Below are 22,556 nucleotides of genomic sequence, written 5' to 3' on the forward strand. Positions count from 1 at the left end.
TTTGAGCCCTGAAAACAGAAGTGATAGTGCACCAGTGCTCTCTAGTGCTTTAGCCTGCATGATGTCCCAGCTGTTGCCAGACTCCCAAGGAAAGTATTAAGATAGATCCAGCAGATCTTTTCCTTTTCTGAAGGCAGAGCCTCAAAGGCATGCTCTCGAGCTGCAGAGGAGGCCACTGAAAGCCAAGAAAGCCTGGAAAGAGTCACAAAAAACAGTGAAACACTTGAACCTATGTAAGGTTCAGTATAGACGAGAGCCCTCCGTGGGGAGTCCTGAGGAAGATCCGAGGCTGGCAAACCTGCTGTCCTCCAAAGACGGGAAGGTGAAGCCATGCTCAGTGGTGCCAGAGGTGCGTGGTTTGAAGAGGGGGTACTGGAAGCCAAGGAAGACTTTGTGGTAAACAGTTAATCTTCGATGTTACACAAGACTTATGGCCACTCTAGCAGCAAGCTCATAATATTTTCTCACAGGCAGGTCGAAGTGAAAGCAGGATTGCAAGGTGGAGAAAACTATTTTCCCTCATTTCTTGTGACGGGGCATTCACCTTCATATGACATTGGTAAAATGAGTCAGCCTGTAACTCATTTCTCATGCCAGCACTGAGGGCGGAAAAAAAAAAGCACAATGCACGTGCCAGAGCTAAGTACATATGCATAGCAAGATGCCCTGATTAAGGGACACTGGCTTTTCACAGTGAAGCCAAGAAGGAACTTAATCTGCCTTAAAATAAACAAATTCAAAGAGGCATTTGCTCCTTTCATTTTTAGAACGAGACATGTTATTCACACTTACGTCAGCTTTTTTCTCGCTATTTTAAGAGGGTGTGTTTAACTTAAAAAAAAAAAAAAAAAAAAAAAAAAAAAAAGGAAGGCTGGGGGGGAATCAAATCCAAATGATGGTCAAGAAGGGAATAGTTTACTCTTGGCTGATGATCTATAAATGCCCAGAAGAAACTAATCCTGCAGAAAAGTGAGGCAGAGTTGGAGAATTGCCTGAGTCATTGGAGCTGCACTTTTCTCAACCTGGAGACATTAATAAGTCCACGAAATGAAACCTCTTCACACCCTGTCACCTTGTCTGTCAGCCTGTTGCATCTTGAGCAGTTAAGTTTCAGAACTTTAATGGTTTTGCTATAAGAATTTACTCATCTGGAACTGATATGTGAAATCTCAGGATAGAATAACGACCTTTAATAAATAAAAGGACAGAAAACCTCTTGTGGGAAATTGTCTTGGATTTGGAGCCTGAATAAAGTCTGAAGATGTGTTTTGCTTTGTCTGGTCCCAGTATAGACAGATATCTATGGGGTATTGAAAAGGCAGAAAATACTGAAGAAATGAACAAAACTATTCTAAATTCTGTGATCTCTTTGGGCCCCTTAGGCTAAAATTTAAAGAAACAACATGCATAATGAGGTAGCTGTTTCTTTTTTTATTTAATTCATTTTCTTCTGTTTAAGTGAGTTCATTCAATGATAAGAAGAGTTTAGGAGTTTTCTTCAGGGGAAAGAAAAGAATTATTTTAAAATATGAATTCAGTTGGTGGTTAAAATTTCTTTTGCTTAGTTGAAAATGGTTTCCTAATAATGGTTTCCTAATGGTTTCCAGTTTTTCAACTGTCTGGCATATTTAAGGAGTTTTTTTGATTTGCAAACATTTTTTTTTCCCCTGCATGTGAAAAAAGGGTATATAATTACTTCAACTCAAAATCAAGCAATTGCTCAGTCTTTGTAAAAGAAATTGATGTTTAAGAGAGACTAGATGCAGAGAACTATTTCATTGAGTGACTGGCTCGAAACAATGGATTGTTTGAAGAAATTCTGAAACAAAGGGCTTTTTAGCTACAGCTGGAAAGTTCACACCCCTGCAGCTTGGTGTTGTACAGTTATGTACATAAATCCTCGGTCTCTCGATGCAATTGCAGCGTAAGAGTTGATTTGGTTTGCTGGGGGGCTCTGATTACTCTTGAGCTGATGGCCCGTTCACATCTACACGTATAGGCTAAGGTGGTAACTCACTCTAGGACGTTTTGTGCTCAGTTTTAAAATAATGTGGTAGGCATAGACTGTGAAGTACACATGCAAATTATAAACTTGCATTATTGTTCTGAGTGTTAGCCAAATTTTTTCACTTTTATTGTTTTGTTTGTGACAAGCACAGTTGGTATTGAATGATAATAACGCTACATTTTTCAAGGCAAGGAAGTACATCGTGTTCAGGCATCAAACCTGTTCTTTTTCTATTTTAGGGGACTAAAAGCACACAAATAGCCCCTTGTCCTCCTGCCCCCCTTTTTTTTAAATGTAACTGGAACATCAGGGTAGGATTTAGAAGTATGATAATAACTCATTCCTTGGGCACCCAGTTTGTGTACCAAAAATGAGTTTTTGACAGACTTAAAATTTTGAGAATAAAAAAAATGCTGGACTTCAAAGCTTTCCCCATCTACCATTGTTTTTACAGCGTGTTTTACCATGTTTTTCATTTGAACATTTCATATTAGATTTGGTGCTGAAATAAGAAATTTAAACAGTTGCCTGAGCCCAGGCTATGGGAAGAGGCGAGCTTGGTAACCGAGGAGTGCAATTAATTGTAACGGATCCAGCAGAGAATTGCATTACCAAGATGTAGCCCTATTTAGCTCACGCTTTGAGGAGCAATTGGGAAGATACAGTGACCCTCTTCCTTCCGTTGACTGTGGCCCAGGGCTTGCTTGCCCCCACCCGAGCACTTGCGCCTGGGGCTGGGGTTTGGGCTGTGCCTGCTCCTTCCAGCTGTTGTAAGCAGTGGATGGGTAATTGGTGCAGGGATAAAACATTTTTCCCTAGAAATGCAGTCACGGCTTTTAATTTCAGGTGACTTTGTTTCCATATTAAAACTGCTCTGTTGGGTAATGTTTGTAATTCGATAGATTTATTCAGCAGTTCATGGAAGTTCCTGGGGAATCTTTGAAGAGTTTCTAAAATTGCATGCAAAACTTTTAAATCCATTTTGTGTCAAAGTAATTTTCTCCATATGGCACCAGTGCTTTGTGTATATTTTTGGTACCTTTTTCCTTTTTATCTTTATGACTAAATGTGCATGTGTTAAAGGTTTCTCTCATCTAATCTGGTGGTGTTTTCCTCCCATGAAATCCTGTTGGTGTTCCATAGTTACTGCCACAGTAACATCTGATGAATCTCACTTCAGAGGGGAGAACAGGCAACAGGAGGAGACAAAATGGTAATGGATGAAAAAAATCCTGCCACCTTTTACAAGTTGCACGCCACTTATTAATTTATTTAAGAAAAGCTAAAAAAAGTATGTTTGCATGTGATTCCCAGTCTCCCAATGTGCCCTAGGAGCATTACACTGAGGGTGTGGAGATCTCTGAGGCTGAATCCTAGCTCAGTTTAGGGCATGTTCGGATGGTGGAAGCGACGCTCTGTGTTCCCGCTGCGAGGACACGCTGGCTGGTGTCTCTGGGAGAGATCCAGGCGGATGAGAGGCACCGGGGTTAAGCCATGGGCACGCGCGGGCTGTGCTGGCGCAGGGGGACCGGGAGCCACCGACAGCGTGTGCGTGGTCAGGAGAGCCCAGGGTGACAGTGAAAAACTGTATGGCTGAGCAGGAGCAGCCCAGGAACGCGCCTTTCTGCTGACTGCCTCGAGTCGGTGGTGTACCCAGAGGGCTCGCTGTGAGCGATCGGGGTGTGCCCAAATCACTCCTAGCGCGCCCTGAGCCTTGTCAGCTGCCCGACGGCATTATTTGCATTTAAATTCCTTCTCCTGTTTGAATTATTATCTTCTCTCTAATGATGCAACATGTTATGAATATTAAGTGTTTCGGTGAACTACTGACTGCTGTTCTCGAAAACCTGTGAAGCCGGTGATGAGCTAAGATGTTAGCCTTTGTCCTGCACCTGGGACATGGAAGGTGTGTACAAAACGGTTCTTGCTTTTTAATTTGTAACTCTCCAGCAGAGATAGTGCAAAGACAGTCGCCTGTACTTCTTGGTAAGGAGTGCTGTTTACCGTATATTTGCACAAAGTGCTCTTCATCCAGCCAAAATGGTACTGAACTGGTAAAAGCGGGCAGCAGACCGTGGTGCCTGCGCTGGGAGGTGTGCGGGGGCTCCCTGGGGCTGAAACGGGCAGCGAGCAGCTTTCGCTTCCTCCCTCCCGGGGGCTGCAAATGCGGCTCCACCTTTGAGAAGTCCCAGTAAAATCACTGCATGGGTCTTCCACACAAAGATGACCTTCCTAATATGAGACATGTTGTTTGTTAAAAGTTGGGGTTTTTTTTTGGCAGAAATAAACTTTTTGTAAACTTCAGCAATTGTCCGCATCATCAGGACTTTGCTTTGCCATGCTGGAATCTGTCCTGTGAGAATGAGTATTTCTAGGCTGTTTTCCTTAATATGTGTTTTGAACAAACATATAAACGCGCTGATATCTGTGTATAAAGTTATGACTTCGGGGATGTATTTTTACAGTTTATGTCTGCTGTCTTCTAACAAACGGGATTAATTTTGTTGTAAAACCTTTAAGTCCAAGAGAACTGGAATCCAACTGCTATCCCATGGTTTACACTAAAATCTCCCAACTATTTGTGTAACATAGCTTGTTATGTAATTTCTGCAATAACTACAGACTGTTTGAGCTGCCAGACATCCATTTGAAAGATAGTTTCCAGAAAACAACATTTTCCAACTTGTTAGTTGATTTCTGCAACCCTGTAATGTGGCATATACTTGAGAACTTTGCAATAGTTTATATCACGGAGCCTGAACATGCAATAAAAGTTATTTATCAATAATTGACCAGAGCATTCACTCAATTCAGATTTTACTGAAACTTCACAAAATTTTCTTAGTATTTAAAATACAGGCTGAAATCATCTGTGGTGTTTGTTTTTTTTAAACTTTGAGCATGTGAAGAGGTCTGACTGACGTCACTGAGCTCATACCTGTAGTTAATTAAATACGCGTGTGTGTATGTATGTGTGCATATATCTACACACGCATGGATTCTTCCAATGTTGATGCAGTAGTGATAGCTGAATTTAGTAACACCCTGATTGAAGTAGCCTCTGGGGCTACTGTAGAATACATACAAATGTAGCAAGCAAAATTCTGCTCCGTTGTTGTTGAGGGCACGGCTGGTTAAGTGTCACGTTAGTGCCTGGAGGAGATCTGTTAGGCGGTTCCTTTAGGAGCTGACGTGAACCCCTAATTTCCGCAATGGGAGCTGTTCTTCAGCTTTGCCGATGGGTGCTTAGCCTCTAGTCCAGTGAGCGCTGTGTAACTCTTCGCTGCTAGAAAAGCTTTAAAAATACATTCAAATTTTATATAGGCCTAAGTGTTTAAAAGAAACAAAATAACCATAAAGACTTCATGCATTTATGTGCTTGCTTTTACAAAAGCAGTCTGGGATGACGTTTTGGGCTCTTATTGCTGTAACAGCTTGAAGGCTTGCCGAGCATTGACAGGAGTTACTTGATTCCGTTGTTAGCCAGGTTGGTAGCTTACTGCCATAAAATTCATGATGTAGGGTGGCTCCTATTTATTTATTTGTTTGTTTGTTTACTTTGAGTTACCATCTTAAATCCTTTACATCGTAGCTTCTCACCTGTCCAGCAGTGGTACTGAGTTTGACCTGTTGTGTTCTGTATTGTAAGTATATAAATACTGACTTAGAAAAGAAATACTATCCTTGTAATGTTAGAATGTAAAATTATGTGTGAAGATGAAAAACTAAATAATCTTTTCAAGCAGGTTTTAAAAAAAAGAAAAAAAAGTTGTGACGCATCTAGTTTGATTCAATCCTCATTCACCTCAATTTGCAGTATCCAAGGCACTGAGATGCTTTTTTTTCCTTTGTCTAAGAAAAGCATCTATTAAAGTTTTAAAGTAATTATTTTAATTAAGAAATAAATAGCTTTATGGAATACATCTTTCAATGGTCAGTTGTATTCTTTTCAGAATATGTGATCAAACCACAGAGCAAAACCATTTTACTTCAGGGGCAGATAGCAGCTGAAGATTGTTGTGACCCTGTGTAGTGTTTGCTTTTGTCCCTTTTCTAGGTTGTGCCTTTTCCTCGGAAGGTGGGAAAAACTTGCTTCGAGCAGCTCAAAATGAGCCACCTCTGTTCATGTGATGAGTTACTGTGGTGGCTGGCAAAGCACGTTTCACTTGGCTTTTCTCTGGGTGTGCTGACAGTCTTGGCAGTTTGGATTTTTGTCACTAACAATTTCCATGTTAAGGTTTTTTCTTTGATGTTGATTCTTTTTTTTGTTATGGTCAAAATGTAAGCTTACACCTAAGCCTTGAGTTTGGAGGTTGAAAGCACCTTTACTCTTTGGAATGTTGTACTTTACCCACCGAAGTATCTTGCAATACTCTCATACAATCTCTCCAAAGAAATTGTCTGGTGCCTGTGAATATAAAGCTATTGTAGTTACCAACAAGCAGACATGAACAGAGAGAATTGTCTTGTATCTTAAATAATGAAAATGAGACGCAGTAATAACTCTGAAAAGTATGTGATGCAGAGCCAGAACTTTCTGGACTGTGCCGTTAGTTGAAATTACTTCTTGTTGGCTGAAATTACTTCTCGTTGCCAGTGCTGTGTGGAGGGGTCTGTCTCATCTACGGATTCTACTGCCTTTGCTAAGGAGAGCCCTACTTTGCTGTAGGTGTTGCTAAAATAATTTACATCTGTTTTATTTTCCCCTTCAGCTCCAGTTCGGACATTTTGAGAGATCTGCAAGGGCCTGAGACATGTTCAGCATCCTCTGACAAGTAAGTAGAATATATGGGTGGAAAAGGCCTTGCGACTGATTTAGGTCAGAAGTTTCCAGTTTGTGGAATCCTACGCCTTTTCTGCAGGAGAGGCAAATGTCTGTAAAAGGTCAGGTTCTTGGTGAATCTCCACAGTTGTGGGAGATACAATCTGGTCAGTATTTTTGGATCCTTGGAAAATAATACCTGGGTGCTCCAAGAATCCGCAGGTGACTAGTTGAAAATCACTGTTCTAAGGTATATTTGAGTATGAATATATATTTAAAGAAGGAAAAAGAAAAAAAAATAATGGGGGAACTGATTTTTCTGGAAAATTAAGAGAATCTGATTTTCTGTTGTATTTAAAGTTACATTGTTGTCAGTCTCGCCTACATCTCTGTCAAGTTGAACGTGCTGGAATTGCAGCATCTCTTTTGATTTACATCTGTTCAAAGAAAGAAGAGCACTTTCTTGCTTTTAAAATCTTAACATCTTATTTCTTAAAAGCAAAAATCTCCTTCTGTTATATAGTGGTAATATTTAAAATTTGGGTCTAGCCGTGCAAGATGTTGGACAAAGAAATAGTAAGAAACCATCCAAGGATTCCTGAAGCAACACAATGAAATACGTGAAGATGGAGAGGAAATACAGGGATATATGGGGGTGTTGAAGGTGTGCAGTTATAGTGAAATTTGCAATAGTGTAGTGTTATATCAGATGAAAAGCTTTGTAGTTACTATACAAATAAACAGGAATGAAGACTGTTGGAGTCTGCAAAAGTAGTACAGTTTACTCTTGCAGTTGAAATTGGCTTGATCTGGGATCTCTCTTCAAATAGCACGTCCGCTTTGGTAGTTGATCTTAGGGGCATGATGAGAACCATATTGCATTTAATTCTCTTAGTCTGCTTTTTGAAGAGTATTTATGACACAATTTTGTCTATTATCCATTACATACATATGCGGCCAATAGATTGTGACAGCTCTTAAAATTCATGAATAATAACAGAAGTAACATTTGAAACTCTGTTGAAATGTGTGTTTAGATAATCTAATGGATTTTAAGGAGCTTTAATGGAAGCACTGGTAAGACCTTGATTACAGTGGCGTCAGAGGTCAGTGGGGAGTGCACCACTAGAAAAACAAAGTAATCATAAAGCCTTTCTTGTAGAGGGAGCCATCACTTTGGGAAGGTGAGCGGCGTTTACTGGAAGGACACTCACAAGCGCACTTTATTTTGTAGTACCTGCAAGTGACTCATTGAGACAGGCAGTAAAGTAAAAAACACTTGGTTGTACGAACTGCAGATGCTAGTCTCTGTTCCCCTGGTGCTGGTCTTCCGGTGCTGCTGCCATGTATCAAAGAGTAAGCAGCCACAGCTATCTTTCACAGATGTTTTTAAATCTGCTACAAGATCTACGCATGACCCTGATAAACAGGGGTCAGGGATCATCTAAAGTCCTTGGTAACCACCTCATTGCGTAATTATCAATTACCTGTGAAGTATTGTATCTCAGCTGGCTATTTCGTAGTGAGTTGGATCGCTAGGAATTGGGGTCCTGAATAAAAGCCAATCTATAAGGATTTGTGGCTCTGAATTGTCATCAAAACCAGGAAAGGTGGGACTGTGGCTGCCAGAGCTGGAGCGCTCACGAGCGAGGGAGCCAGCCAGCAGCCTGCAGCTCCCTGTGTTGTCCTGGTTAGATGCTTGAGGCATGAAAATGCACAGCAAGAGATGGAGAAAACGGGTGTCTATCCCTTTGAGTGCATCATCTTCTGTTTGGAGAGGAGTGAAAGACACGAGTGAAGAAGCCAAGACAACTGAGGGATGCCCCTGCCAGCTGCACGAGAGCAGTTCTCACGTATGTGCATCCCTGTCCTTGGCAGTGTGCGCATGAAGCTGCCGCTGCTGCTACCGCAGTTGCTTCTGGCTTACTTGGTGGGAAACCAGGGTAGGGAGGGACGGTAGCTGGACAGAAGTGAGGAGACTAGGATGGGGACATAAGAAGTTAGAAGAAGTTTCTTGGTTGCAGTTGGGAACTTACTGAATTTATGGAGCTTGGTAACATCTGTTCTTACCAGTTGCTGCAAGGGCTTCTGAGCTCCTTCTTACCTCTGATAGTCTGTTAACTTCGAGGCTACGTCTAGATTGCGGGACAGGTGCTTTTTGCCATGTTTCCTGTGGTCCTGGTTCCTTGCTGAGGAGGATCATGCTGCAGCTCCTTGCTAGCCTGGCCAGGGCTGGTCGCAGCTGGGGCGTGCTCCAGGAGTGAGCAGCGTCGCTCCTTCCACGGGGAAGGCAGACGTTTGCCTGGCAGGGAATGGATGGCATTGCTGTTCCTGGCTACCCAATAGAACATTTTTCATTTTTTAATAAATGCTTTACTTTCATTGTACTTCTGTACCTGTCCTGAGTTAGGATATTAATTGTGTATATTTTTCTAAAATTATAATTAAATCTGTGCTGGAAACCCAGGCTGTAGAGGAGAAGGCTTTCAGGAGAAGGTCTGTTGGAGGAATTGGTTCCTGCTTGTGCTTGCAAGTGGGGGTCAAGGACACGTTTTTCTGGTTAAGTGGAAGAATGGCACATGACGTACACTGCCAGAAGCAGTTTTGTTGGCTAGCCTTAGGAGGAGGAGGAGGCATGGAAAACTTGTCGGTCCCGCGTGGAGAGGCGGTTCACGAGGCTGGCAGCAGAGCACCATGCGAACGTCTGTGTTCCCACGGCTGACGTAGCAAGCATCCTGCTTTATCCACGACAAACAGGGACTTCATAGCAACCTAAAAACGTCTGGTTGGAACTGCTTCCAGTTTTTCAAGCTGTACCTGTTAAAATTACTTCACCTGATGAGTGAAGATGCAAGGGTGTCCGATGGTGGTTGGTGTGAAGAGCTTTTGTGCTTTTGCTTTGAAGGCCAGTGACCTTTACCAGTATGCAAACATTGGCATAAAAATGTACCCAATCGGTTCAGCTTTTGAGTGTGTAAAGTGACTGCTCTGGTCTGGTGGTGGAGGATGGGGCTGGAAATTGTACCCCGTGGACGTTGTGCTCCGTGCCGTCAGGGCTCTGCTCGTTTGTGTGAGGGCTCAGGAGCAGGCCAAGAGGGAACAGCCTCGGAGTGAAGTGTTCTGCAGCACGAAAAAAAAAGCATGAAGAATGGTAACAAGAGGTATATATTTTTAAAACAAACCTGCACTTAATGGTAGAACTGTAATTAATTACCATGGGGAACTCTGTACTTCCTCAGTATTTTCTATAAGAATTCATTGCAGCCTCTTTTATTGAGGGAAAACTTAGGTTTTAATGATTCTGTGCTTCCTGTAGGAAGATATTTCACATGCTTTTGATGATATTTTAGTTGTCCATGTAATGCCTAGAGTGTGTGGCTTCTATTTATTACATCTAGCTGTGATTTTGTAGGTAGTAGCCAGTCTACCATACATGTTAAAAACATCCAATTTAAAAGTATTTTTGAGAAATTTTGTAAAAGTGAATGGCAAGGCTAACAGTCTTCACCTTCCCAGTCTTATTTTCTATATCTTTGGAGACTGCCATCTCCAAACTTGCAGATGGCGGACTATAGTTTCTTTATCCAGCAGTCAGTGACTTGCAATTAATTTTGGTGATGGTACAATCAAATTATTGTATATTTTTTTTTGTGCTCCTTGAACTCCATCCTGGAGATGCCAATTGGCAGAATTGTTTTCTGCAGTACACAGATGATATGCTGTGGCTTAAGGGTCTGGCATCTGTGGCTTCTTGCATGAGTTGGAAAAACATGTTCCTTAGTGGAAGAAGAAATAGGAATGTCAATAATGAAAACAGTACTAGAGTTCGTTAATGGACTGTTTCTACCTAGCAGTACTGGATCTTAACATTAGTTATGATGTGTATCCATAGCAAAATCATTTGTTCCTTTGATAATTTCCTTCACCCAGGAAACTTCTCAGTCATTTGGTAGGTTTAAGTTGAGTGCTAATAAAGTTTGGCCAGGTTGATAAGTGGAGAAGAATGTTAAGTAAAGCAGATCTGCAACTTCCGCTAAAGTTGTTCTGTTCGTTGCAGAATTGAATCCTGCAGGATGCTGAGTGGCACCGTAGGTCAAATGAGGGCTTTGCTTTGGCAAACTTACCATGGGAAGGCACAGGCCAGCATACCAAAGAACAGACAGATGGTATGTTTCATAACCAGCCCAGATTTTTTAAGTTGAGTTATGCCAGAAACATTTCTCTTACTTTATTTTTATACGAGTTAATAATCAGATATGTGCAAAACAAGAGAACCAAGTGATATAGAAGCTTCAGTTTTGGCTTTGTGTTTTAATATGCTTTTGAACATAAGGTAATTACCATTCTGCTGTGGAAAAATGTAGGCATCAAAGCTAGAAATGGGCAGAATATGAAACAGTAAAGCTAGCCTTAAACTAAATGAGATGTCCGCTTCATTCTGTGTCCTAAGTAATTTGTTCTTGCAAGGGTAGTCGTATTTTGCAAATTCTCGAAAACAAACAAACAAAACCAGGAGGGAAGGTGCAACTGCTGATGGATGCTCTTTATAAAGTGACACATTAGCAAAATGGGTAGTTTGAATGTTGTTTGTCTTTGCTGTATGTTGTGTTACAGTTTAGCCTTCCAGATACTTAAACTATTGGCTTTGAGTTATATTGCTCTCTTGCCTCTGGAGTATGGTAAACGTTTGCCAGTGGGTGAGTATTATCAGAAGTAAGGTTTTTCCATGTAGAACAAAAACCTGTAGCTAACGGCCAACTTGAATTCCTGTACTAGATACGCTGTTTCATTAGCTGTTTGAAGTTTCTTGCTGAAGCTTGAAATGTGTAGTGGTGGTCTGTGTGTAGCTTAGGCTCAAGTGCACATTTTGTACTGATGAGAATACTTTCAAATAGTCCATATTCAGACTTCTACATCTTTTAATATCTGGGAATCCCAAATGACATTATTTGATATCAGGGCATGAGGACTGAACATTTCAAAGTGTTACTGTGTGCTGCCCTGCAGAATCTCACTTTTGCAGTAAGTACGTACCCACCCTGTTGGTGACAGGTGTAGTTATGAAACTCACTGAGCCTTTCTGCAGAGAATACGTCTCTTTATACTTTCTTAGTATTTTAGATACAAATCCTTGTTATTGCTCTTACTTTTACATACTAAAGGACAAGCCAATATTGCTCCAGAGTATGATCCTTAAAAGCAGGATCATTTTGTAACTGAACAGGAGAAAATTATTTTTCTTTATGTAAATGACTCATTTTTGTCGAATGTGATTTTAAGTCCTTCTAAAAAATATCTTCTATTTTGTGCTTTTCCACAGTTTGGATTTGGGGTTTCTTGTGTCTCTGGAAGGGTGAAATGCAAATTAAAGCGTCAGTGGAAAAAATATGAACAGCCTGCTGTTTCCTCAGCAGTGAAAGTGCAGCTCAGTAATTTTAATTTACTTCATTCAGGGAGTTCCTGGGAGTGGGAAAGAAGATCACTGCTTTTTAACTCCGCTCCTTTACCCCCCAGCGGGAGCAGTGAGCTGGCATCCTCTGCAGCGTGTCCAGATGATGCGCAGATGCCAGGCAAGTGGTAGGGCACTTGCAGTGGGAAAACTCAGGTCAGTATTCCCGTCCGTAACCCAGGACGGTCTCTGCCGTGCTGTGTCGGGGTGACACGAGCAGGACTAGATTTCCCACTGCCCATTTTGTGACCGTTTTCTTTTTAGTGTTCTTAGCAGGAGAGTTATAGGTTTCGTACAATTTCAGTCTGAAGGCCTCTGAAAGAGAATTAGACCATGTAAAACAAGCTTAAAACTCATGCTGACCCTTTATTTTCCCTGAGCGGATGGAAAAAACAGCAAAAATGAGATGGAATGGTTGAGTCTCAATTGAAATGTATGGCTTCGTTTCCAAGAGCAGCCTTCTTGTCTGTTCAGGTGTTAAGCTGAAGCTGACCATAACAGCTTCTCTAGGTGTAGTTATGTCTTAGCAGTCAGTTAGAGACTCGTGTGAACTAGTCTGAATTAATTTTCTATGTCATTTTGGGGTCTATATTATGCTTTCTAGAGCAGTTGGGATTGGCAATACTCCTTGTTTTTCCCCAGACTTTCAGGATATGTGCATTCTTGCCAAAAGGTGTTAGGTGACATCTGGCACGCTTAAGTTCAGGTCAAGACAAACCCACAGAGGTGTCAGTTGAATAAGAAAATATTTTTCTTTCTAAAGTTTTGCAGGTGTAGTCATTTGTATTCCTTGTAACTATAGTACAAATAATATCAGATGGAGTTTGGGAACCCAAATGGGCTTTGCTAAATTACTAGGCTTGCAGTCATTTGTCTGGTGTCTTCATAAATCCTCTACATGCGATGCTGGGAAGGGGGCTGCTGGGTCTTTATTTAATGGGTTGATGTAGATGTCCAGTGGTGAGGATTCCACGGTCTCCTAGTGTTAATTAGTTTAACTATTGCCATCATTAAAAGGGTGGTTATTTCTTTGCTGAATAGTGAGTGACACGTACAAGCCTTGTAAGGACAGAAGTGGAAATTTTACACTTTGGAAGACTATTAGCATTTCTCCTCGGTCTTCTCTTTTCCAGAGGAAACAAAACCAGTTTCTGTAACCTTCCCTTACAAGTCATGTTCCCTACACCTCTAATCCCTCCAGTCCCTCTCGCTTCCTTTGGAGGAGAAGGGAATGATGGGGGGGGAAAAAACAATGTGCCATATACACACTGCTCTGGTGTTCCATCTGAGACCTTGCTATAGCTGACCCTCCTGGGGGCATTCTATGAAAACCAGATGTTTTGGTCTGGTTTGTGCCCCTCTGTGTCCCATCACCCCTGCCCAGCTACTGTATTTCCCCTTCTCGGCCTTTTGAATATCCTGCATCCTCCGCAAGTTCACCATAATACAGTGCAGCCTCATTAGCCAGCATGTTTTTGGACATTATTACCTTTCTCCCTAGTGAAAAGTCACACTTCTTCAGTGGAGTGATTCCCGTGCCGGTATGTGTTTTCTCAGATACGTTACTGGTTGGTTTTTATGCAAATTCTATATTGGCATTTGAGGCACAAGCAGGTTTTAGACTCCTCTGAAGTCACCGGCGCTGGTACTGGGCGCAGATTCTGCCTCTTTGGCCAGCTTAAAATGTTACTTACCAAGAATTAGTTATTTGGTTATTCCGAAAGGCTCGGTAAATACGATGGCTGTAATGAAAAATGTAACAACACTGAGCTGTCCCGGTGGTATCTAGCTAGAGTGGTGTGACATTTGGGTGTTGGCGCGAGTCGCGGAGGTGGTGCAGCTGTGTCGCTGTTTGTACCTCGCAGCCTTCTCGGGCCCCAGTGTTATACAAGCATCTTATTTAAGCGCTCTCCAGACTTACATAAGCAGCTATAAATCATGTGAGCAGTCCCAGTTAAGGCAAAGGGCATAGTATTTGCAGGGTGGTTCTTTAGATTGATTTTAATCAGTTAGTTCTTGGAATAGATTTCTCTGACCAATATCTTCTCTGGCTTAGTGGTAATTACAAAGCTTTAGATTACTAAAATTTGTAATTAAATTCCCCATTTTTTCAGTTTCCTTTTTTTTTTTTTTTAATTTTTTATTTGCATGGAAAATCATTGATTAATTCCCCATGTAATTCAGTGTTAATTTTTTTTCTAGTGTTTGCATCCTATCTTAAATTCAGCAAAACAAAGGTAGAAAATGTGAGATACGTCATTATAGAACAAAATCTGGATATAATAAAAGGCCAGGAGAAAGTGATATCTGTGAGGTCATCTATAAAGTGGATTAAATACTTACAAATAGAGGCAGGATTGTAAAAGTATTTATGGAAGTAGAAAATAAAAATCAGTTGTCAAGCACTTTAAACGCAAATAAATATAATTATTTTGTCAGCGGGATATTTGGTATGAGATAAAGGCTTCTACAGAGAGTTTATTTTGCCATCATAATTTAAAAGGACATTTGGAAATACTTTGAGATCACATTCTCAAATATTATAAGATAATACCTTAAATAGGTAATCAAGTTTAGGTTTTTATTTACTGGAAGAGGGAGAATACTGATCTAAGACAGAACGGTGCTGTGCTAAAGCAAACGTAAAACAGTACAGGCGACTGCAACTTTGATTTTCATTCTGCAGCTTCAGAACATGCCACGCAAACCCATCAGGCTTTAGGATACTTGGCTGCGAGTGCCCCGGCTGTCGTCCGCCCCTGCTGCACGCACCAGCACCGTCACTGCCTGGCGTGCCTGCGAGGCTGCCGGCGGTCTGCCTCCTTCCTCGTGACCCACGGCGGTGAAGAGGTCATTGCACTACTGCCTGCTGACCATGACATAGCTATCCGAGTTCCGCAGCCCGCCACTCGCTGTGCTTTTCCGGGGCATAACCGAGTCCTTGTGAAGGCGGTATCGCACGGTGCCGTGGAAGGCAGCACAGCAGGGTTAGAGTCGTCGTGGAGCCTGCGCTCTGGAGTGCAGGCAGCATCCCTGTGGAGAAAATGCAAAACAGTACCGCGAGGCCTGAAGGGTAATAGAGAAGAGCAAATTGGATGAGCCCCTAAACATTCAGCTGGGAGGGAGAGGCCTTCGCCTTCGGTCTTCATGCATTATAGAAATCACACTGTAAGGTTTGTAGCGTTGAGGGCTGGGGAGGGTTGGATAGGGTTATGCATATGCATATCGTCTCTTCTTTCTGCGCTCTGCAGGTATGTGCATTTAATTATACTGCCGTCTCCAGAGGTACAGACTAAATCTCATTGTGTTGGGATTCATGCTGGTCTTCTTGGACATGGTTAATGGTCTCAGATGCAGGAGTTCTCTTTCCGTCGTGGTGCTGAACTGAGCTCTGAAATACGAGTTGTTCCCGTTAATCTCTTTTAGTATGTATCTTGCGGCAGTCAACAGAGACACGGACTTTGGCATTTGAGAGTTTTCCGTTGTTGTTTTCAGTTGTGAATTCCCAGTTTAAGCCAAATGAATAGTCCCTGCAGGATGGATTCATCCTAGCGAATGGTAAAAAGAGAGTGCATTTATAAGGAATGTTTAATTCGTAATGGCTGTTGATGGATGAGCGATATCTTTCATGTCAACACTACGTGGAATTTTAAGCTCCAAGGCTGGATGATGAAAATTAGCTGCTTAATTTAAATATGGCTAGTTTAAGATTTTTTTTTCTTTAAAATTAACTCTGTGACTAAAAAGAAAACACTTCTTTGAGTTTCCAGTGGAAAATTCTTTATCCATAAATGAGAAGAGCCTCTGGCAAAGAGAGCCTGTTTAAAGATGGGAGTCCCACGCACTTTCCTTCTTGGGTAACCATGACCAAAACCACTCGTCCTTTTCCTCAGTGGCTGTGCTGCTGAGGATGACTCTGTTTCAAGTCAACCTTTTCTGATACAACACAAGCATGGTTCCGTCAGCGCCAGGGGCTCTTCTCATTTATGGACAAGGAATTTGAAAGGTTGCTGCCCCTCCTTCCTCTTCCAGACTGGTCCCCGGTGACGGGAGGCGAGGCACTGCGACTCCCCTCTCCCTGCGTGCTCAGGGTGCATGGGATGGGTCGTGGGTGCTGTCATCTTCTTTGAACAAGACGACAGAGCAGTATTTCTCTTCACCATCACCAGTAACACACACACGTGTGTGCTCGCATACTGCTTACAGTGCGTTAATACAGCCTTCAGTATTTGCTGTGTTTAGAGCATCTTCAAAACCATGTTTTCCTTTTTTTTTTTTCTTTCAGCAGCAATTTTCTGGGTCTGAGAGTTAACAAAAGAAAGTCACGTCGGCCCCGAATGCCAGAAAACAATCAACTGCTTCCCAAGAGTAAGAGGAAGAAGAGCTAGCGCTACAGTGATGTGAAGCTTAAAACCGTGCAGAAGGCTTAACGCTGAGAAATACTTCTTCGTTTTTTCCAGTTTTCAGTGTATCTGGGTACTTAATAAAATGCTGAATTTTCGCATAACTGTCATTCAAACTGCCTTAAAATAACCAGGTTGGTGTGCTGACGTTTTTTGTTTACAGACTGTGGGCCATCTAACTCTGAGATGGGACATAAGCTGCCGGAGTCCTGCTGGAGCCTCGAGCTGGCTCGTGTGCCGCGCGGCAGCGTCGCTGCTGCAGGACGTGGGTCTGCGCAGTGCCGCTGTTCCTGCTCGCGTCCCGCAGAGGCGTGCTCTGCCCTCTTGGAAGCAATCGCGGGACAGCGTTTTGCTTGGGGTCGGGCAGGTGCTGATGCTCCAGTTACCTGGCTCCGCTGGGGGCAGGCGTGGGGGGAGCTGAGGGACGGGGTGGACTTCTGTTCTACAGAAATAGGCTTTTTTTTTAATATGTCCATGTAAACTTGCTCATTAGTATGGGTCATTATTTCAGTTTAAAGTCATTAAATTTGAAAGAAATTGGAAGGTCATTGGACATTAAGTATTCTAGCTTTAAAATAAATATTAGCATTAAAAAGTCTTATCTTTCTTAGAAGATGATGGAGTTTTGTAATAAAATAATGGAATTAAAGTAAGCCTGAACAACTGGGTAGGTTTTTAAAAATCCAGCTTGTAAGCAAAATACATACCATGCAAAATATTCAAAGATGTTCTTACTGAGCCCTGAAGCTTTGGTCATAGCCTTTCATTGGGAACTCCGCAAAGAAAGCACAAAATCTTTTTAAGATTGAGGGTCGTGTGTCTTTTGACTTTAGACTGTAGCTGTATTTGGAACTGGCCATTTTGCTTTCAAAAATATTCCTCCTCCATGGTAGAAGGCAGTATTTTTGTTTAGGCTAACAGGCTAAATCTGTGGTGAATATAAACTGTAGTAAATCCATTGAGGTAAGTAGATGCAGAGGAAAAACAGGAAGGTGATTTTGTTTGTTTATTTGTTTGGTTTTTACTAAAAGCAAACCTTTTGAAAGAGAGTAATTATTGCCTTCTGCCTTTTAAGACAGACAAGACAGACTTAAATTTTGTGCAGTTAGCCAGAGAAGAATAAAAATGTATGCGTGCATAATGGTCAATGTGTCTGAAATTCATGTAGATCAGTTGACATCAGCTGTTGAGCATCCCTTGGAGGTTTTTATTGTTATGTTTTAATTATATTTGAGTTAGCAGCACTTCATTTTCTTTACGATGGTAATGATATCCACTGTCATGCATAGAAAATAGCCTCAAAAACTCTGTCAATACTACTAGAACATAAAACGTGAGATCTAGCTCTGAAGAGGAATGTGACTATACCTCTAACAACACGCGAGGCGGTGCCCTTTCTGTTTCGCTCCCATTGCCCCGGGTGGTGTGCTGTAGCCGGGGGCGAGTCACAAACCATCCTTCGCTGGGCAGCAGCAGGTATCGGAAACGACAGAATTGCTGTCTTTGGTTTTAAAGCGCAACTACACATTTAAGCAGGGGCTGTAAGGCTGGGAGCCCTTGGCACGCTGACCCACTGCACGATGGCCTCGCTAAAGGTCAGCCTGGAAATCGTGGTCCAGGTGCCGTGCACTGCGTGAGGGCCTTAACTGCTGGATCGGCAGGAAAATTAGGATCCTGCAATACTGAACTACCTGGGAGCTTTCCTTTTAATGTAGTGGATGGGCTATAAATGTGTTGTATCAACAGCAGATACTTCTTGTGTAGCTTTGGAACCAGGTGCCACTTGCAGGGTTAAGTTTGTAGTTAATAACCACTGATGTGAGGTGAAAATGTACTTCAATACCCAATAAGGAGAAATAGCCTCATTGTTAATTAAGTACTTAGAAAAAATCAATATAAAAGGCGGATAAAAACATATGAAATGTGAAGTACACATTCTGTCTGTATTAGTGCTAAAAAGGCTGGTGCGAGCCCCCGTGAGCGTTGCCCTGGGCGGCTGGCAAGAGATTTTGTAACCCTCCAGAGCAGAGCAAGACGGGGAACCGCTGCTGGAGCCGGGGGGTTGGGTCAGCCTGGTGAGCAGCTGAACCCACGGCGGAGCCTTCCAGAGCCCTCGCTTCAGGCGCGCGGTGGCCGGGCAGGGCGGCTGCAGCCCGATGCCCCCGGTCCCGGCTGCTGTAGCTGCATCAGCCGGTTTTACATCCACACCCTACAGCGGCGCGGCTGTTCACACCCTGTGCCCAGGATCACAGTGGGTAATGAGGTGCTGGCGTGCAATAACCTGATTGTTGTTTGGGTTTAGTGAGCTCCCAAATACTCCCTTGTTGGTGCGTTTACTGTTCTGTTTGCAAAAAGCCATTACTCCTTTCAGTCTATGGTTTAGTGAATTACAGCCTGTGTTTGCGCTGTATATTTGGACTGATGGAGAACCAAATTTGGCCACATCGTATTTTCTGAAAGGTGACCTTTTCATGCATCTATTAGAAAATGCTTGGGCTTTCACTGGGGGTTTTTGTGCCTGCTAGAATACAGCTCAGAAAAAGGAAACCTTGAAACCCAGCCTTCTTCCAAACCAGCTCAAAGGGTGCATTTAAAAGGAAAAAAAAAAAAAGCCTGAAATATTTCTTAAGGTTTGACGTTTTAATAACACCCTGAAGGTTTTGGAGCCTCAGTGCCAGCCAGGATACCAGACAGTATCGGCAGGAACACCCTTAACTCCGGCACACACCCCAGCACCGCTATCAGCTGTCTGCTGCTTTTGGCTGCTGGCAGAGGCCGTCAGTGCCGGGGGACGGGGACGGGGACGGGAGGGCGGCTGCGTTTGCTGCCATGTCTTGCCGTGCACGTCGCTCTGCGGTGGGCGTGGAGAGCAGCCCTGCTCCTTTCTTGTGGAAACGCCGAACCCCCTCAGGCTCTGGGGAAACCTCCCCCGGTGTCAGCGGCTTCTCTGAAACCCTCTGGCAGCATCGTTTATCATTTCCAGCCTCTGGCACGACAGCTGTGACACCGAGTGATGTCTCAGCTACCTACCCACGGATGCTGAATAAGCCTCTTGTTTGGAAAGTATTTGCAATTCTGCACTTAAATGCACAGACGGGAACACTCTGACGTTTTTGGTACATGAGCGATTGCTTAGTGCGTCTGAGAGGGCAAGTGCTGCCCAGATATGATGTTGTGCCACCATTAGTTGCATGGGCATCAGGTTTTCTACCAACCTTGTAGTTTCTCTTAGAAAAGTACAGATTTATGCAAGAATGGCATAGATGAGCTGAAAACTGCCATCTTTTGAGGGAGAAGATTAAAGTGTAAGAGTTGCGATTGATTCATCGCAAAAGGAACTTATTTATTTTCCTGTATTATTTGTTCTGTCCGTTCCTCTATACTCGCAGAGTTGGGTTAGCATCACTGGTGTTGGCACTGAAATGGGGCTGCCACTGCTGAAGGGACCTAACTCGGGTGCTGGGTTAAATTCGTTAAATCATTGCAATGATACTTTTAAGTAAATATTTGGATATCTTCTAATCTACGCTGCCAACGGGTTTGAAATGTTTTACTGTTCGTTTCCCTTTACCCCCATCAAACAGGCTTTATCTAAAGCACAGTTTTGCCCGATGACATTGTTTCCGTAGCTCAGCCTGGTTTTGGGTATAGAAATGAGCTAATGAGCACATCGTGCTCCAAACAGGAGCTCCTGGGAACTTCCTCGCCTCTTGATGGCAAAGGCCTCCGGCTCACGTGAAGCGTGCGAGGTCGCCAGACAGCTCCTCCTGTTCAGGACGGGTATTTCGTATCAACAATTTGCCTGGCCTATTCAGATAGAAAATTACATCTTGAATTGATCCTGCAGCTCAAAGACTGCATCAGGCGTCGCTGCGGCTCCCGTCCCGCAGCATTTGCACAGCTGCACGTCACCGCAGGCGGTTTGATGTGTGTGCGCAGGGACCTGCCCGAGGGCTGTTGCCGCAGCTCTGCAACTTGTCAGGCTGGGATAACTTGGTTGTTTGCCTGTAAATACTTCGAATGAGTTTGAAATGTCTCTTTTTAGGGCATCTCTGTAAGATACAGATTTGAGTCCTCCTGGAAAATCTCTGCATCCTTCATTGTGCCACGATTTTATCGCTGGTGATTTTAAAAGTTGAAATTTCCAGTAAATAATAGTGTGTCAGTGGCAACGCTGCAAACAAGAAAAATTCTTTGCACAAAATTGTATGAAGGCAGATACGTGAAGAAAGCTGAACTACAAACCAAAAAAGCATCAGGAAGGTTTTACAAAGTGAAATGAAATTTTCAGACTGTAGGAAGAAAGTGGTAGTCAAGGTTATCGCTGGAAAACTGCAAAGGTCTCCAGCTATAGCACAGTCTGCTTGATTTACTGTAAAAATAAGTAAATAAAGCTACCATTTCTACGTGAGTAACACTATTTATAGGTGCATATGAGCACGCACACCCAGAAAGGCCCCAAGGAATCTTCCCTTTCAAGTTGGAGTGTGAGATTAAATGAGCTCCTGATTGACGATTGGTTTCTTAATCTTACCTTATGATTTCTTCTTGCTGCCAACTGTGTTTGCACGCGTGCTGGCTTCAGATGAACAGCTGTGTAACGCTCTCGATTACTCCATAACTATAAATCACTTGTACGGTTCTGCACCAAACCAGAGGCAGAGTTTCAGGATTCAGCCTGGGTTGTGGGATTGAAGAGGAGTTTTGCATCCACACACATGGAAGACGGTTGAGGCAAGCGGAGTTCAGGATGGCATTTGCTGCCAAGCGCACGCTTAGCCGTCCTTCGTAGGGGTGAGTGCTGGCAGACCCTTCGATGGGCTTCTGAAGGAAAGCCTCTGTCAGTAAATGGGCCATTTGTAAATGTGTTTTAAATCATTATTTCCGTATTCTGTGCAGCCAGGTGGAGATCACTTCTGAAACGCAAATAGCAGGCTGTGCATCTAAAAACAACCCATTGCCATTTTCACCAAATCTTGAGTACCGCTCCCCTCCAGCATCCACTCTGCCCTGTCATTTGTTTAAAGGACGAGGTTTAATAGCTGTCTGAAGATGGGTAAATGCAGGGCGAGGTTATTTGATGTAAAGGTGCACTTTATGTCACTATTTTATGCACTTTCCTATGGGGTTTTATCGCTGGCGTGGGCTGCGTGGGAAGCCCTTCTTTGTACAGTAATGGAGAGCGCGGAGTCATAAAGAACTTCATTAAAAATAATGTTTCCCCCAAAAGGCGCAGAACTGCCTGGCGACCCTCGTGCCTGACCGCTGGAATCCCTGCTTACATGGTAAATCTTCACAAAAGCCTTTTAAAATCTTTTTCAAATAATTGCATTATTAAATACTTAATACCCCTCCTGATTACAGCTGAGCAAATAATTCACAGTGATTATTTAGGGAGGATCTTTAGGGAGGTTTAACCATGTTTTTTCTCACAAAACTTCTACATCTACCCTGTAAGTAATTAACAGTTATTTATTGTTCATGTTGGTTCACTGGATTCTTAAACGTTCTGTTAGCTTTTGCTGTAATGATCAGTCCTTAGGCAGGTCCTTGAAACCATTTCGCTGTTTTATTGAAATGTGAGCTCTGCTTCTGTGCTCCGCAAGAGGCTCTTCTGCCTGTAAATACTATCAACAGCGAATTTACCATTTATCTGCTGGAAATATTTGTTTGCTCTCTGTGTCTGGTATCCACTGTTCTCCCTCTTGTGCTCTCCACAAATAAGAGTGAAAGACCCTGATTGCAGCTGAAGGGATTTCAGTGGAGCCTGAAATGCGGGAGGGATGCTGAAGAACGACCCCCAGGATTTTCCATCTCCTCTCTGCTAGGGGTGAGCATCGCTGATGGAGCAGCAGGTACGGTTAGCGGGGCTTGCCCTGCCCTTGTGCAACAGCATCTGCTCAGCAGGAGGGAGAAAACACAGGAGAAAACGCA

The 22,556-nt window shown here is 42.9% G+C and overlaps 1 protein-coding gene across 4 annotated transcripts in view; it reads left to right on the forward strand.

The window, feature by feature from the left end:
- Nucleotides 1–16,720, forward strand: part of RAD18 (RAD18 E3 ubiquitin protein ligase) — a 56,803-nt gene extending 40,083 nt beyond the window's left edge. For 2 of the 4 annotated variants that reach the window (XM_075158574.1, XM_075158575.1), the window contains 2 exons: nt 6,721–6,783; nt 16,505–16,720. In XM_075158574.1, coding sequence (XP_075014675.1) covers nt 6,721–6,783; nt 16,505–16,607 — 166 coding nt within the window. In that variant the 3' untranslated portion in view covers nt 16,608–16,720. The remainder of the gene's footprint in view (nt 1–6,720; nt 6,784–16,504) is intronic. The other 2 variants (XM_075158571.1, XM_075158572.1) reach the window with 2 other exon arrangements.
- The last annotated feature ends 5,836 nt before the right edge of the window (nt 16,721–22,556 follow it).

The sequence above is a fragment of the Calonectris borealis genome, chromosome 10 (genome assembly GCF_964195595.1).
Source record: "Calonectris borealis chromosome 10, bCalBor7.hap1.2, whole genome shotgun sequence".
Classification (NCBI taxonomy): Eukaryota; Metazoa; Chordata; class Aves; order Procellariiformes; family Procellariidae; genus Calonectris; species Calonectris borealis.